The 15,260-nt window shown below is 38.4% G+C and overlaps 1 protein-coding gene across 13 annotated transcripts in view; it reads left to right on the forward strand.

Annotated features, from left to right (window-relative positions):
* Nucleotides 1-15,260, forward strand: part of GFM2 (GTP dependent ribosome recycling factor mitochondrial 2) — a 69,425-nt gene that overhangs the window by 10,955 nt on the left and 43,210 nt on the right. For 8 of the 13 annotated variants that reach the window (XM_087862067.1, XM_087862071.1, XM_087862066.1 and 5 more), the window contains 3 exons: nt 1,038-1,088; nt 10,312-10,437; nt 11,147-11,235. In XM_087862067.1, coding sequence (XP_087718193.1) covers nt 1,038-1,088; nt 10,312-10,437; nt 11,147-11,235 — 266 coding nt within the window. Of the gene's footprint in view, nt 1-1,037; nt 1,089-8,729; nt 8,950-10,311; nt 10,438-11,146; nt 11,236-15,260 lie in introns of those variants that run through there. The other 5 variants (XM_087862075.1, XM_045809740.2, XM_087862077.1 and 2 more) reach the window with 2 other exon arrangements.

Below are 15,260 nucleotides of genomic sequence, written 5' to 3' on the forward strand. Positions count from 1 at the left end.
CTTTGGCTACCCAAAAGTGATAGTTTAACAAGATTCACAGGAGCCACCCTGACTTACAATCCCCATGTCCCTTAGGAATGGTAACCTCTTGTTATAGTTCCGTGGGCTATCTTCCAGGTTTACCACAAAGGACATGCCATATCCCACTCAGGGAAGCCTAAAGCTGTGTATCTCCATCAGGTATTTACAGTTCACATAAAGCTCTTCCCAGTTCAGACGTAGCTTACCAGTCACAAACTGTTTTTCCTATATGATATTTTGCCTAGCAAATAGTTGACATACTTGTGTTCTCTGGCTTCTAGAAGAAAAGAACCAAGAAAGTTAACCAAAGGTCAAATTCTCTTGCAGAAGAAGAAAGGATTTTGTTAATCCAACCCACAGTAGTAGTAGTATTTACCTAAGTTTTTATTTTTTAATTATAATATGTCAGAAACTGTGGTTCTTGACCGGTTATGCACATTTGAATCCCCATGTAGTTTTTTTGTTTATTTGGTTTTTAAATGACAGTGCCTTAGCTCTACTCTGGAAACTAAGATTCAGCAAGTATGTAGTGTGGCCTGGGTGTCTGTATTTTTGTGTCATATATTTTGAAAGTCTGTATTTATCTCGTACACATTTATGATTGTTGTGTTTCTCTGATGAATCTACTTCTTTTTATCATTATGAAGTGCCTTTCTTTACTTCTGGTAAAATAATTTGTTTTGAAATTTGAGATTTCAGGGTCATGAGGTCCCTATTACCAGAAGTGGAAATGAGTATCTTTTTCAAAAGCTCCACAAAAATTTTGAAATGCATTATATTGACAGCCGTTTCTCTAGACCCTTGAAATTGGTTGAGATTTAACATAGTATTTATAGAGGAAAAGAACACCCAGGATTAGAATATTCATGATGATAGTTTCCAAAATGTATGAATATATGTGTTTCTCATAGAATTACTGCTATGTAAATGGGGCTATAACAGCAAAGCATGGAGCATTATTAGGCTTCCTCTGTTATGACACAAATACGGTCTTAATTCTTCCCTCACATCCCCAGTTTGTATCCCCGAAGCAGGGGTCCAGATGAGGTGGCACAAGCAACGTTCAGGTTACCTTTTTTTAAATTGTGGTAAAAAACACATAATGTTACATTTACCATATTAACCATCTCTAAGTGCACATTTAATTAGTGTTATATGTATTTATACTGTTGGCAACCAATCTTTGGAACTTTTTTATCTTGCATAACCCAAACTAAACCCATTAATAATAACTCCACATTTTTCCCCTCTGCCCAGCTTTTGGAAACTACCATTCCATTTTCTCTTTCTATGAATTTGATACCCCATGTAAGTGGGATCATAGAGTATTTGTCCTTTTGTGGCTTATTTAATAGCCACATGTCCTCAAGGTTTGTCTCTACAACTCTGTTTCTGTGACAACTCTATACATTATACTGTGCTCACCATGAGTGTAGCTACCATCTGACATCGTACAACACTATTATAATGCCATCAACTGTATTCTATATGCTGTACCTTTCATCATTGTCACTTATTCATTCCGTAACTAGAAGTCTCCCAGTTCCCTTTACCCATATGCCCATCCCCCATCTTCCTTCCCTCTGGCAACCATCAGCTCTCATTGTATTTATGGGTCTGCTGCTGCTTTTTGTTTGTTTCATATTCCACTTAGCTTGCTACCCTCTACCTCCATCTGTGTTGTTCAGGTGGCAAGATCTCATAATTCTTTGTGGCTGAGTAGTATTCGTGTGTGTGTGTTTTTCACATCTTCTTTATCCATTCATCTATAGATGGACTCTTAGATTGCTTGCGTATCTTGGCTGTTATTAATGCTGCAGTGAATTTGCGGGTGCCGGTATCTCTGTTTTTGTTTTTTCTTCAGTTTTTCATCATGATAGGTGTACTCTTTATCCTAATCTCCTATTTCCCCTATCCTTTCACCCACCTCCCCTCTGTTAACCATCAGTTTGTTCTTTATAGTTAGGAGTCTGGGTTTTTTTGGCCTTTTTTTAAATTTTATTTTATTTTTTTATTTTTTTTTTTAAAGATTTTATTTATTTATGTGATAGAGAGACAGCCAGCGAGAGAGGGAACACAGCAGGGGGAGTGGGAAAGGAAGAAGCAGGCTCATAGCGGAGGAGCCCGATGTGGGACTCGATCCCATAACGCCGGGATCACGCCCTGAGCCGAAGGCAGACGCTTTAACGACTGCGCTACCCAGGCGCCCCTTTAATTTAATTTTTTTAAAGTAGGCTCCATGCCCAGCACGGAGCCCCACTTGGGGCTTGAACTCAGGACCCTGAGATCAAGACCTGAGCTTAGATCAAGAGTTGCATGCTTAACCAACTGAGCCACCCAGGTCCCGAACACTTGAGCTCTATCCATGTTGTTGCAAAGGTCAAGATTTTATTATTTTTTATGGCTCAGTAATATTTCACGGTGTGTGTGTGTGTGTGTGTGTGTGTGTGTGTGTGTGTATGTGTATGTGTGTACACCACATCTTTATCCATTCATCTATCGATGGACACTTGGGCTGCTTCCATAGACTGTTATAAATAATGCTGCAGTAAACATAGGGGTACAGGTATCCCTTTCAGTTAGTGTTTTTGTATTTTTGGGGTAAATACCCAGTAGTTTGATTACCCTGTTGTTAGGGTAGTTCTATTTTTAGCTTTCTAAAGACCCTCCCTACTGTTTTCTAGAGTGGCTGCACCAGTTTGCATTTCCACCACATTGTAGGAGTGTTCCTTTTTCCCCACATCTTTGCCAACACTTACTTCTCGTGTTTTTGAATTTAACTATTCTGATAGGTGTGAGGCGATAGCCCACTGTGGTTGTGATTTGCATTTCCCTGATGAAGAGTGATTTTGAGCATCTTTTTATGTGTCTGTTGGCCATCTGCATGTCTTCTTTGGAGAAATGTCTGTTCACGTCTTCTGCCCATCTTTTAATTGGATTATTTGTTTTTTGGATGTTGAGTTGTATTAGTTCTTATATATATTTTGGATACTAACCCTTTATTGGATATATCATTTGCAAATATGTTCTCCCATTCAGCAGGTTGTCTTTTAGTTTTGTTGTTTTCTTGGCTGCACAGAAACTTTTTATTTCAATGTAGTCCTAATACTTTATTATTGCTTTTATTTCCCTTTCCTCAGAAGACATATCTAGAAGGATATTGCTAAACTGATGTTAAAGAAATTCGCTCCTGTGTTCTATTCTAGGATTTTTGTGGTTTCAGGTCTCACATGTAGGTCTTTATTCCATTTGAGATTATTTTTGTGTATGGTGATAGAAAGTGGTCCCGTTTCCTTCTTTGCATGTGGTTGTCCAGTTTTCCCAACACCATTCATTGAAGACTTTTTCCCATTGGATGTTCATTTCTCCTTTGTTGAATACTAAGTGACCATATATTGTGGGTTTATTTCTGGGTTTTGTGTTCTATTCCATCGTGTGTCTATTTTTATCCAAGTACCATACTTTTTTATTACTGCAGCTTTGTAATATAACTTGAAACCTGGGAGAACCTGGGTGGCTCAGTCAGTAAAGCGTCTTCCTTTGGCTTAAGTCATGATCCTGGAGTCCAGGGTTCAAGCCCTGCATTGGGCTCCCTGCTCAGCAGGAAATCTGCTTCTCCCTCTCCGCATCCCACTGCCCGTCCCCCTGCTCGTGCTCTCTCACTCACTCTCTCAAATAAATAAATAAAATCTTTAAAAAAAAAATCTGGAATTGTGTGATACCTCCAATTTTGTTTTTCTTTTTCAAGATTGATTTGGCTATTTAGGGTCTTTTGTGGGTACATACAAATTTTAGAATTATTCTAGTTCTGTGAAAAATGCTGTTATTTTGATAGGAGTTGCATTAAATATATAAATCGCTTTAGGTGGTTTGGACATTTTAACAATATTCTTAAGCATGGAATGTCTTTCCATTTCTTTGTGTCGTATTGACTTTGTTTCATCACCGTTTTATTGTTTTTAGAGTAGAGGTCTTTCACGTCTTTGGTTAAGTTTATTCCAAGGTATTTAATTGTTTTTGGTGCAGTTGAAAATGGAATTGTTTTCTTAATTTCTGCTGCTTTACTATCAGCATATAAGAATGCAACAGATTTCTAAACATTAATTTTGTATCTTACGACTTTACTCATTTATCAGTTGTAGTAGTTTTGTGGTGGAGTCTTTAGGGTTTTCTGTATATAGTATCATGTCATCTGCAAATGAGAGTTTTACTTCTTTCTTACCAATTTGGATGCCTTTTGTTTCTTTATGTTGTCTGATTGCTGTGTCTAGGACTTCTAGTACTGTGTTGAATAAAAGGGGTGATAGTAGGCACCCTTGTCTTGTTCATGACCTTAGGGGATAAGCTCTCAAGTTTTTCCCCCAAGATGTTGGCTGTAGGTTTTTCATAGAAGGCCTTTATTATGTGAGGTATGTTCCCTCTAGACCTACTTTGTTGAGGGTTTTTATCATGAATGGATGCTGTACTTCGTCAAATGCTTTTTCTGCATCTGTTGAAATGATCATATAGTTTTTGTCCTTTCTCTTATTGATGTGATGTATCATGTTGATTGTTTTGTGGATATTGAATCACCCTTGTATCCCGGGAATAAATCCGAATTGATCATGGTGTATGATTTTTTTAATATATTGTTGGATTCAGTTTGCTAGTATTTTGTTGAGGATTTTGCATCTATATTCATGAGAGATAATGGCCTGTGGTTCTCTTTCTTGGTAGTGTCTTTACTGGTTTTGGTATCAGAGTGATACTGGCTTCGTAGAATAAATTTGGAAGTTTTTCTTCCTCTTGTATTTTTTGGAACAGTTTAAGAAGAATAAGTATTAACTTTTTCAGTGTTTCGTGGAGCTTACCTGTGAAGCTGTCTAGTCCTGGACTTTTGCTTTTTGAGAGTTTTTTGATGATTGATTCAATATCATTGCAGGTAATCGGTCTCTTCAAATTTTCTATTCCTTCCTGCTTTAGTTTTGGGAGTTTATATGTTTCTAGAATTCCATCCATTTCTTCTAAGTTGTGTGATTTGTTGGCATATAGGTTTTCATAATATTCTTTCATAGTTTGTATTTTTGTGGTATTGGTTGTTACTTCTCCTCTTTCATTAGTGATTTTATTTGGGTCCTCTTCTTTTTTGAGTCTTGCTAGAGATTTATCAGTTTCATTGAACTTTTCAGAGAACCAGCTCCTGGTTTCATTGGCCTGTTCTGTTGTTGTTTTTTTTTAGTTTGCATATCATTTATTTTTGCCCTAATTTGTATTGTTTCCTTCCTTTTGCTAGGTTTGGGTTTTATGTGTTCTTTTTCTAACTCCCTTAGGTGTAAGGTTAGGTTGTTTATTTGAGATTTTTCTTGCTTCCTGAGGTAGGCCTGTATTGCTAAAACTTTCCTTTTAGAACCACTTTTGATGCATCCCAAAGTTTTTGGTTGTTGTGTTTTCATTTTCATTTGTTGCCATGTAATTTTTGATTTCTTTGATTTCTTGGTTGACCCATTCATTGTTTAGTAGCGTGTTATTTAACCTTCATGTATCTGTGGTCTTTCCAGATTTTTTCTTGTAGTTGATTTCTAGTTCAGTGTTGTGGTCAAGAAAGATTCATGGTATGAGTTTGATTTTTATAATTTGTTAAGACTTGTTTTGTGGCCTAATATGTGATCTTCTCTGGACAGTGTTCTGTGTGCACTTGAAAAGAATGTGCATTCTGCTATTTTAGGATGGAATGTTCCGAATGTATCTGTTAAATCCATCTGGTCCAGTGTGTCATTCAAAGCCATTGTTTTCTTGTTTATTTTCTGTTTGGATGATCTGTCTATTAATGCAAGTGGGGTTTTACAATCCCCTATTATTACTATATTATTATCAATTAGCTCCTTTAATTTTGTTATGAAGTGTTTTATGTATTTAGGTGCTCCCATGTTGGGTGCATAAGTATTTATAGTTGTTATATTCTCTTGCTGGAGTGTACCCTTTATTATTATAAAGTGTTCTTTTTTGTTTCTTGTTATAGACTTTGTTTTAAAGTCTGTTTTGTCTGATACAAGTATTGCTAATCCAGCTATCTTTTGACATCCATTTGCATGTTTCTCCATCCTCTCACCTTCAATCAGGTGTCTCTCGGTCTGAAATGAGTCTCCTGTGGGCAGCATATAGATGGGTCTTGTTTTTTATTCACTGTCACCCTGTTTCTTTTTTTTATTGGAGTGCTTAGTCCATTTACATTCAAAGTAATTATTGGTAGATAAGTGTTTATTGCCATTTGTTACTTTTTTGTGGTTTTTGTAGCTTTTCTCTGATCCTTCTTTTCTTTCATGATTTGTTGGCTTTCTTTAGTGATACACTTGGGTTCCTTCCACTTTGTTCTTTGCGTATCTATTACTGGCTTTTAATTTTGGTTACATTTAGGTTTGTATATAACATCTTCTGCATATAGTAGTCTTTATTAAGTCGATGATTGCTTAAGTTTAATCCCATTCTTTACCCCTCCCCCACCACGTCTTAGGTATATGGGTCATACTTTACATCCTTTTATTTTATGAATTTTTTGACTGATTTTTAGAAAAATACTTATTTTAATGCTTTTGTATTTTTTACCTTTTATACTTACGGTCTTTGCTTTTCACTCAGAGAGTCCCGTTTAATATTTCTTGTAGGGCTGGTTTAGTGGTTTTGAACCCCCTTAGTTTTTGTTAGGCTGAGAAACTCTTTATCTCTCCTTCTTCCAAATGATAGCCTTGCTGGATAGAGTATTCTTTGCTGCAGATTTTTTTCCTTTCAGCAGTTTAAATATAACATGCCACTTCTTTTTTTTTTTTTAATAAAGATTTTATTTATTTATTTGACAGAGACAGCCAGCGAGAGAGGGAACACAAGCAGGGGGAGTGGGAGAGGAAGAAGCAGGCTCCCAGCGGAGGAGCCTGATGTGGGGCTCGATCCCAGAACGCCGGGATCACGCCCTGAGCCAAAGGCAGACGCTTAACGACTGCGCTACCCAGGCGCCCGTAACATGCCACTTCTTGCTGGCCTGCAGAGTTTCTGCTGAAAAAGCCGCTGATAGCCTCATGTCTTCTTTTCTCTTGCAAACTTTAAAATTCTTTATCACTATTTTTTCCATTCTAATTCTGTGTCTTGGTGTGAACTTCCTTGGGTTGAATTTGTTGGGATCTCTGTGCCTCCTGAATCTGGATTTCGGTTTCCCTCCCCACATTTGGGATGTTTTCAGCTATTTTTCCTTCAGAAACAGCTTCTCCCCTCCTTTCTCTCTCTCCTTCTTGGATCACTATAATGCAAATGTTGTTATACTTGATTGAGTCACTGAGATCTCTAAGTCTATTCCTGGTATGGAGTATTTGTCTTTGATCTGTTGAGCTTGTTTGCTTTCCATTACTGTATTCTCCAGGTCACTGATAAGTTCCTCTGCTTCTTGTAGCCTATTGTTTGTATTCCATCTATTGTATTTTTAATTTCATTTATTGAGTTCTTCATGTCTGATAATGTTTTTTCTCACTTTGCTAAGAGTCACACTGATAATGTCTACTCTTTTTGCAAGGTCAATGAATATCTTTATGATCATTATTTTTCTTTTTTTTTTTGATGATCATTACTTTATATTCTCCGTTAGGTATACTAATTTGTGTTTCACATAGATCTCCAGTTGTGATTTTGTCAAGTTCTTTCATTTGGGACAGATTCCTTTGTCTCTCTCTTTTTTTTTGGTCTGCCTCTCTGTGTCTGTTTCTGTATTTTAGGAAAGTCAGCTATGTCTCCTGCTCTTGAAAGTAGTAGCCTTATGAAGAAGAGGTTTTGTAGTGCCCTGCGGTGTCACCTGTGCAACAGAATGTGACACTTCAGCGGAGTCTCCTATGTCTGTTTCTTGCGTCCTACTATTGTGCTTTCCCTGTCCATCCAGATTCCTACATAGACTCTGCCTGTTGTGAGCTGTGCTTGCTCTCTGTGGTATTAGTGAGACCCAGGCAGGCTGGCTCTGAGGGGATGTGACCATAGGAAGGCTCAGGGGTGGCAGTGTTTGCACAATCTGCAGGGTCACTAGGAGTAGGTCAGATCCCCTAAATTGCAGTGGTGGCCAATTGCACGGCATGTATCAGCGGCCTGGTACAAGGCATATGTCTGAGACAGCAACAAGGGGTGCATGGGTCTGTGTGCATGGTGGCTGGGGGCAGCTAGGCAGGGTACACACGCGACTTTAGCAAAATCTGCACTGAGCTGCTGGACCTGGCCACATCCCCCAAGGTGCGGTGGCCACAGTGGCACAGTATGCAGAGGCATTGACTGGATGGGGCATGCGCAGCATGAACAAAATTTGCCCTGAACTCAGGGCCAGCAGACTTGGATTGGCCGGGTCCTCAGGAGAGCTTGTGGGCGTGGTGCACTGCTGGTGGGTTAGGTAGCAAGTGTCTGTATAGCACTGCCTCTGGCAGGTGTCTCTGTATTTATGGTGAGGAATAGGGGAGAAAAATGGCACCTGCCAGCTCCTCTGTTCCAGGGAACTTCCCCAGCTTGCCCCGAAATCCATGGAAACATATCTCCTTGCCCTTGTGCAAACTGTTGCTTCTATGTTGTCTCCTGCTCAGGCTGTTATCTCTTTAAGGATGGGGACCTGGCTATCACACATCTCCTGGCTCCCCTACTGCTGAGTCAGCTGACCTTCAAAGCTTCGGACTCCCAAGGCTGTGGTTATATAAACTCACAGAATTCAGCCTTTCTGGTTTTCAAAGCCAGATGTTACGGGGATTTATTTTACCTGTGCGGACTGCCTGGTGCTTTCCCTTCTTTGCAGCCGTAGCTCCCTACCTCCTGCTGGCAACTCTTCAACACCTTTCTGCCTTTCCTAACCTCTTCAATACTGGCTGCTTCTTTGCATTTGGCTGTGAAGTTTGTTCTGCCAGTTTTCAGATGGCTCTCGAGTTTACTGACTGAGATGTGAGTGATAACTAATTGTAAACGTGGGATGGAGTGAGTTTAGGGTCCTCCTACTGTCATCTTGCGCCCCCCCCGCCAGATGTTTTAAAAACTGCTTCATTTGGAACTTTTGGTTAGCTGTCTGGTTATTGTCTCATTAATGATGTTTGTTTGCTTGGTTATGTTGTGAATAACAACACTAATTCTTTAACACAGATATTTGGAGTTCCTGACAGTTACATTTTTCTTGCTATTTCTCCCTCTGTTGGTACATATGTTTATATACCTTTACACAGTGGGGGAACCTAGCTAGCATTTTAGAATTTTAATGCTGACATAAGTAGTGGTGGTATTAGGCCATGATAACTTGTGTTTTTGAAATTCGAATGGTAAAGATAGCTCATTTTCATTAATTTTGTATAAATTTAATCAGAATGCAATGCATAATTCAAGAATTTCAATGAAGAATAATTTGACTTTTTTGGTAGTCAGGATGAACTTTGTCAGTGACTTTGTACTGTAGAAATTCTACCAAGATTTTATTATCATTTGTACAAATACATGCGTTTTTGGGGGAAAATTTAGTAATAAAAAGTGTTTGAAAAGGAGAATTTAACTTTGGAGGAATTTTTTCTCTATGTTGTTGCATGTAGCTGCCATTTACTTATTTACTGAACTCAGTACTTTATATAGTCTCATTTCATTTTTACAACAACCCTGCAGGGTTGCCTTTATTAACCTTATTTTACAAACTAGTTTAACTAACTTGCTTAAGGTAGTAGAGTGGAAGTGGTAAAGGTGGGACTTAAATCTAGGTCTGTCTGGGCTCTTTGATTGCAGTGCCCTGCCTCCTGTCTAGGGATCAGGCATGAGGAACATAAGTTAAAGAAGGGGTAATGAAAGCAAAACTAGGGGAAAAAATATTTTATTGAGTTCAATAAAATTAAAATACTTAAACTGATTTTATCTTAGTTACAGAAAAATTATTTTTTATGTAAAAATTACTAATTGTGCTGGAAAAGGTTTTCCAGAACAAGGGCTTATTTAGAGAAAGATTAAGGGCTCTATATATTAAGTAAAATATTTTATAAACAGTCTAAAAGCAAATTAAACTCATGTAGAGGGGTGCCTGGATGGCTCAGTTGGCTAAGCATCCCACTCTTGATTTTGGCTCAGGTCATGAACACGGGGTCCTGGGGTCAAACTGCTCAGCGCGGAGCCTGCTTGGGATTGTCTCTCTCCCTCTGCCTCTCCCCCCTACTTCCACTTGCATGTGCACACATACTCTCTTTCTCTAAAAAAATAAACTGTCAAGTAGATACCATATTTGCAATGAAATGTCCTTGGTATCAAGCCTAACTATGTCCTTTTTTTCTTTGTTAGATGTTGATGATGGAGACACAGTGACAGATTTCATGGCTCAAGAGCGGGAAAGAGGCATTACTATTCAGTCTGCTGCTGTTACATTTGATTGGAAGGGGTATAGAATCAATCTAATTGATACGCCAGGTATGGTGCTGTTCTAGCAATGCAGAGATGCTGCATCATTGGAGGTTTTTACTTGTTTGTGGATGTGTTTTCTTTTAAATTGTGGTAAAAAGTATATATATATGCATCATAAAATTTACCGTTAGCCATTTTTAAGTGTACAGTTCAGTAGTTAAGTATATTTACGTTGTTGTGAAACTGATCTCCAGAAGTACTTCATCTTTCAGCACTGAAACTATATATCTATTATACAACTACTCGTCTTTGTCCCCTCCTCGTATCCTTGGTAACTACCGTTCTGCCTTTTTTTTATCTAGGAGATTAACTACTTTAAATACTTCATAGAAGTAGAATCCTACAGTAGTTGTCCTTTTGTGACTGGCTTATTTTGCTTAGCATGAAGTCCTTCAGGCTTCAGTTGTGTTGTAAAATATGTGACAAGATTTCCTTCGTTTTTAAGGCTGTGTAGTATTGCATTGTACATATATAGCATATTTTCTATATATGCAAAACTTTATATACCATTCATCCATTGATGGCCATTTGGGTTGTTTCCACCTCTTGGCTATTCTGAAGAGTGTTGCTGTGAACATGAAATGCAAATATGTCTTTGTGACTCTTCTTTTAGTTTTTTTGAATACATATACCCAAAAGTAGGTATATGCTGGCTCCTGTTTTATTATTTTGTTTTTTTAAAGGTTAAGTGTTATGTTTGTCATCTTTTTCTTAGGTCATGTGGACTTTACCTTGGAGGTTGAGCGCTGCCTTAGAGTGTTGGATGGTGCAGTAGCTGTGTTTGATGCCTCTGCTGGTGTAGAGGTAAAAATACTGCCAAAGTCAACAAGCTACAACAGCATGATTTTTTTTTAAGGAGAATGTATCAGATTTAGTTAACTATAACTCTAAGTTCATAGCAATCAAATTATGGTGAAAGGAAATTGGAATTCAATATTGCAGTGTGATCTATATGTGATATCAGATATTTCATAGTAAAAGGAAAGTAGTTTGCTTTTTTGTAGGAAATATAAAACTTGATGTTGAGAACTCTGAAGGACTTGAGATTCTTCTGCCTTACTTTTAAGCCTTTATTTTTATTTATAATAATTTATTATTATGTTAGTCACCATACAGTACATCCCTAGTTTTTCATCTAATGTTCCATGATTCATTACTTGCATATAACACCCAGTGCACCATTCAATACGTGCCCTCCTTAATACCCATCACCAGCCTATCCCGATCCCCCACCCCCCTCCCCTCTGAAGCCCTCACTTTGTTTTTCAAAGTCCATAGTCTCTCATGCTTCATTCCCCCTTCTGTTTACCCCCCTTCGTTCTTCCCTTCCTTCTCATACCGATCTTCCTCTTTCTTATGTTCATAAATGAGTGAAACCATATGATAATTGTCTTTCTCTGCTTGACTTATTTTGCTTAGCATAATCTCCTACAGTCCTGTCCAGGTTGCTGCAAATGTTGTGAAATCATGCTTTTTGATGGCTAAGTAATATTCCATTGTATATATGGACCACATCTTCTTAATCCAGTCATCTGTTGAAGGGCATCTCGGTTCCTTCCACGATTTAGCTATTGTGGACAATACTGCTATGAACATTGGGGTGCATATGGCCCTTCTCTTCACTACGTCTGTATCTTTGGGGTAAATACCCAGTAGTGCAATGCTGGGTCATAGGGTAGCTCTATTTTTAACTTTTTAAAGGACCTCCACACTGTTTTCCAGAGTGGCTGTACCAACTTGCATTCCCACCAACAGTGTAAGAGGGATCCCCTTTCTCCACATCCTCTCCAACATTTGTTGTTTCCTGCCTTGTCAATTTTTGCCATTCACACTGCCATAAGGTGGTATCTCAATGTGGTTTTGATTTGAATTTCCCTGATGGCTAATGATTTTGAACATTTTTCCATGTGCCTGTTAGCCATTTGTATGTCATTTCCAATGAAGATTGGAAAAGTGTCTGTTCATATCTTCTGCCCATTTTTTGATTTGATTATTTCACATGTATTGAGTTTGAGAAGTTCTTTGTAGATCTTGGATACTAATCTTTTACCTGTAGGGTCATTTGCAAATATCTTCTCCCATTCCATAGGCTGCCTCTTAGGTTTTTTTTTTTGACTGTTTCCTTGGCTGTGCAGAAGCTTTTTTTATCTTGAAGTCCCACAAGTTCATTTTTTCTTTTGTTTCTCTTGCCTTTGTAGATGTGTCATGAAAAAGGTTGCTGTGGCCGATGTCATAGAGGTTGCAGCCTATGTTCTCCTCTAGGATTTTGATGGATTCCTGTCTCACATCGAGGTCTTTCATCCATTTGGAGTTTATCTTTGTGTATGGTGTGAGAGAGTGGTCAGGTTTCATTCTTTTGCCTGTAGCTGTCCAATTTTCCCAGCACCATTTATTGAAGAGACTGTCTTTTTTCCACTAGATGTTTTTTTCCTGCTTTGTCAAAGATTAGTTACCCAAAGAGCCGAGGGTCCATTTCTGTGTTCTCTGTTCTGTTCCATTGGTCTGTGTGTCTGTTTTTGTGCCAGTACCATGCTGTCTTTGTGATCACAGCTTTGTAGTATAGCTTGAAATCCGGCAACGTGATGCCCCAGCTTTGTTTTTCCTTTTCAACAATTCCTTGGCGATTTGGGGCCTTTTCTGGTTACACACAAATTAAAGGGCTGTTTGTTCCAGCTCTTTGAAAAATGTCATTGGTATTTTGATTGGGGTGGCATTAAAAGTGTATGTAGATTGCTCTGGGTAGCATGGACATTTTAACTATGTTAATTCTTCCGATCCATGAGCATGGAATATTTTTCCATCTTTTTGTGTCTTCTTCAATGTCTTTCAAGAGTGATTTGTTAATTCCTATGATTTTTGGTGCTATTGTAAATGGAATGGATTCCCTAATGTCTCTTTCTTCAGTCTCATTGTTCATGTATGGAAATGCAACTGATTTCTGAGCATTGATTTTGTAACCCGCCACATTACTGAATTGCTGTATAAGTTCTAGTAGTTTGGGGGTGGAGTCTTTTGGGTTTTCCATATAGAGTATCATGTCATCTGCGAAGAGATACAGTTTGACTACTTCTTTGCCGATTTGGATACCTTTGATCCCTTTTTGTTGTCTGATTGCTGTTGCAAGGACTTCTAGTACTATGTTGAATAATAGTGGTGAGAGTGGGCATCCTTGTCGTGTTCCTGATCTTAAGGGAAAGGCTTTCAGCTTTTCCCCATTGAGAATGATATTTGCCATAGGCTTATCATAGATGGTTTTTTGAAATTGAGGAATGTACCCTCTATGCCTACACTCTGAAGGATTTTAATCAGGAAAGGATGCTGTATTTTGTCAAATGCTTTTTCTACATCAATTGAGAGGATCATATGGTTCTTGACTCTTTTCTTGTTGATACGATCCATCACACTGATCGATTTGCAAATGTTGAACCACCCTTACCTCCCAGGGATGAATCCCACTTGGTCATGATGAATAATCATTTTAATGTACTGTTGGATCCTATTAGCTAGGATCTTGTTGAGAATTTTGGCGTCCATATTCATCAGGGATATCGGTAATTCTCCTTTTTGATGGGGTCTTTGCCTGGTTTGGGGATCAAGGTAATCCTGGCCTCATAGAATGAGTTTCATAGTTTTCCCTCTGTGACTGTTTTTTGAAAGAGCTTCAGGAGAATAGGTATTATTTCTTCTTTGAATGTTTGGTAGAATTCCCCAGGGAATCCGTCAGGCCCTGGAGTCTTGTTTGGGGGGAGGTTTTTGATCACTGCTTCAATCTCTTCATAATTAATTGGTCTGTTTAAAAAAATCAATTTCTTCCTGTTTGTCTTGGTAGTTTATAGGTTTTCAGGAAAGCATCCATTTCTTCCAGGTTGTTTAATTTATTGGCATAAAGCTGTTGATACAAGTTTCTAATGATCCTTCCTATTTCATTGGTGTTGGTTGTGACCTCTCCCCTTCATTCATAATATGATTAATTTGGGTCCTTTCTCTATTCTTTTGAATAAGTCTTGCCAGTGGCTTATCGATCTTATTTATTCTTTCAAAGAACCAGCTTCTAGTTCTGTTGATCTGCTCTCCTGTGGTTCTGGTTTCTAATTCATTGATCTCTGCTCTAATCTTGATCACCTGCCTTCTTGTGCGTGGGTTAGGCCTGTTCTTCTGTTCCAGCTCCAGCTTCTTGAGTTGAGAATATATAAATTGCATTTTAGATTTTCTCTTCTTTTGAGCGAGGCTTGGATGGCTATGTACTTCCCCCTTAGGACTGCCTTTGCAGTGTCCCATAGGTTTTGGACTGATGTGTTTTCATTCTCGTTGGTCTCCATAAATTGTTTAAATTGATTTTTAATTTCCTGGTTTACCCAATCATTCTTGAGCAGGATGGTTATTAGTTTCAAGTGTTTGAGTTTCTTCCAAATTTTTTCCTTGTGATTGAGTTCCAATTTCAAAGCATTGTAGTCTGAGAACATGCAGGGAATAATTTCAGTCTTTTCGTATCGGTTGAGACCTGTTTTGTGACCCAGTATGTGGTCTATTCTGGAGAAAGTTCCATGTGCATTCGAAAAGAATGAGTATTCTGTTGTTCTAGGGTGTAGTGTTCTGTATATATCTATGAGGTCCATCTGGTCCAGTATGTCATTCAAAGCTCTTGTTTCTTTGTTGATTTTCTGTTTAGGTGATTTGTCTATTACTGAGAGTGGAGTGTTGAGGTCCCCTACTATTAACATATTTTTATCTATATGTCTTTATTCTGGTTAAGAGTTGGCTTGTGGGGACGCCTGGGTGGCTCAGTCGTTAAGTGTCTGCCTTTGGCTCAGGCCGTGATCCTGGATCCC

Source organism: Ursus americanus, chromosome 5 (genome assembly GCF_024610735.1).
Source record: "Ursus americanus isolate L20-20 chromosome 5, mUrsAme1.1.p, whole genome shotgun sequence".
Taxonomy (NCBI): domain Eukaryota; kingdom Metazoa; phylum Chordata; class Mammalia; order Carnivora; family Ursidae; genus Ursus; species Ursus americanus.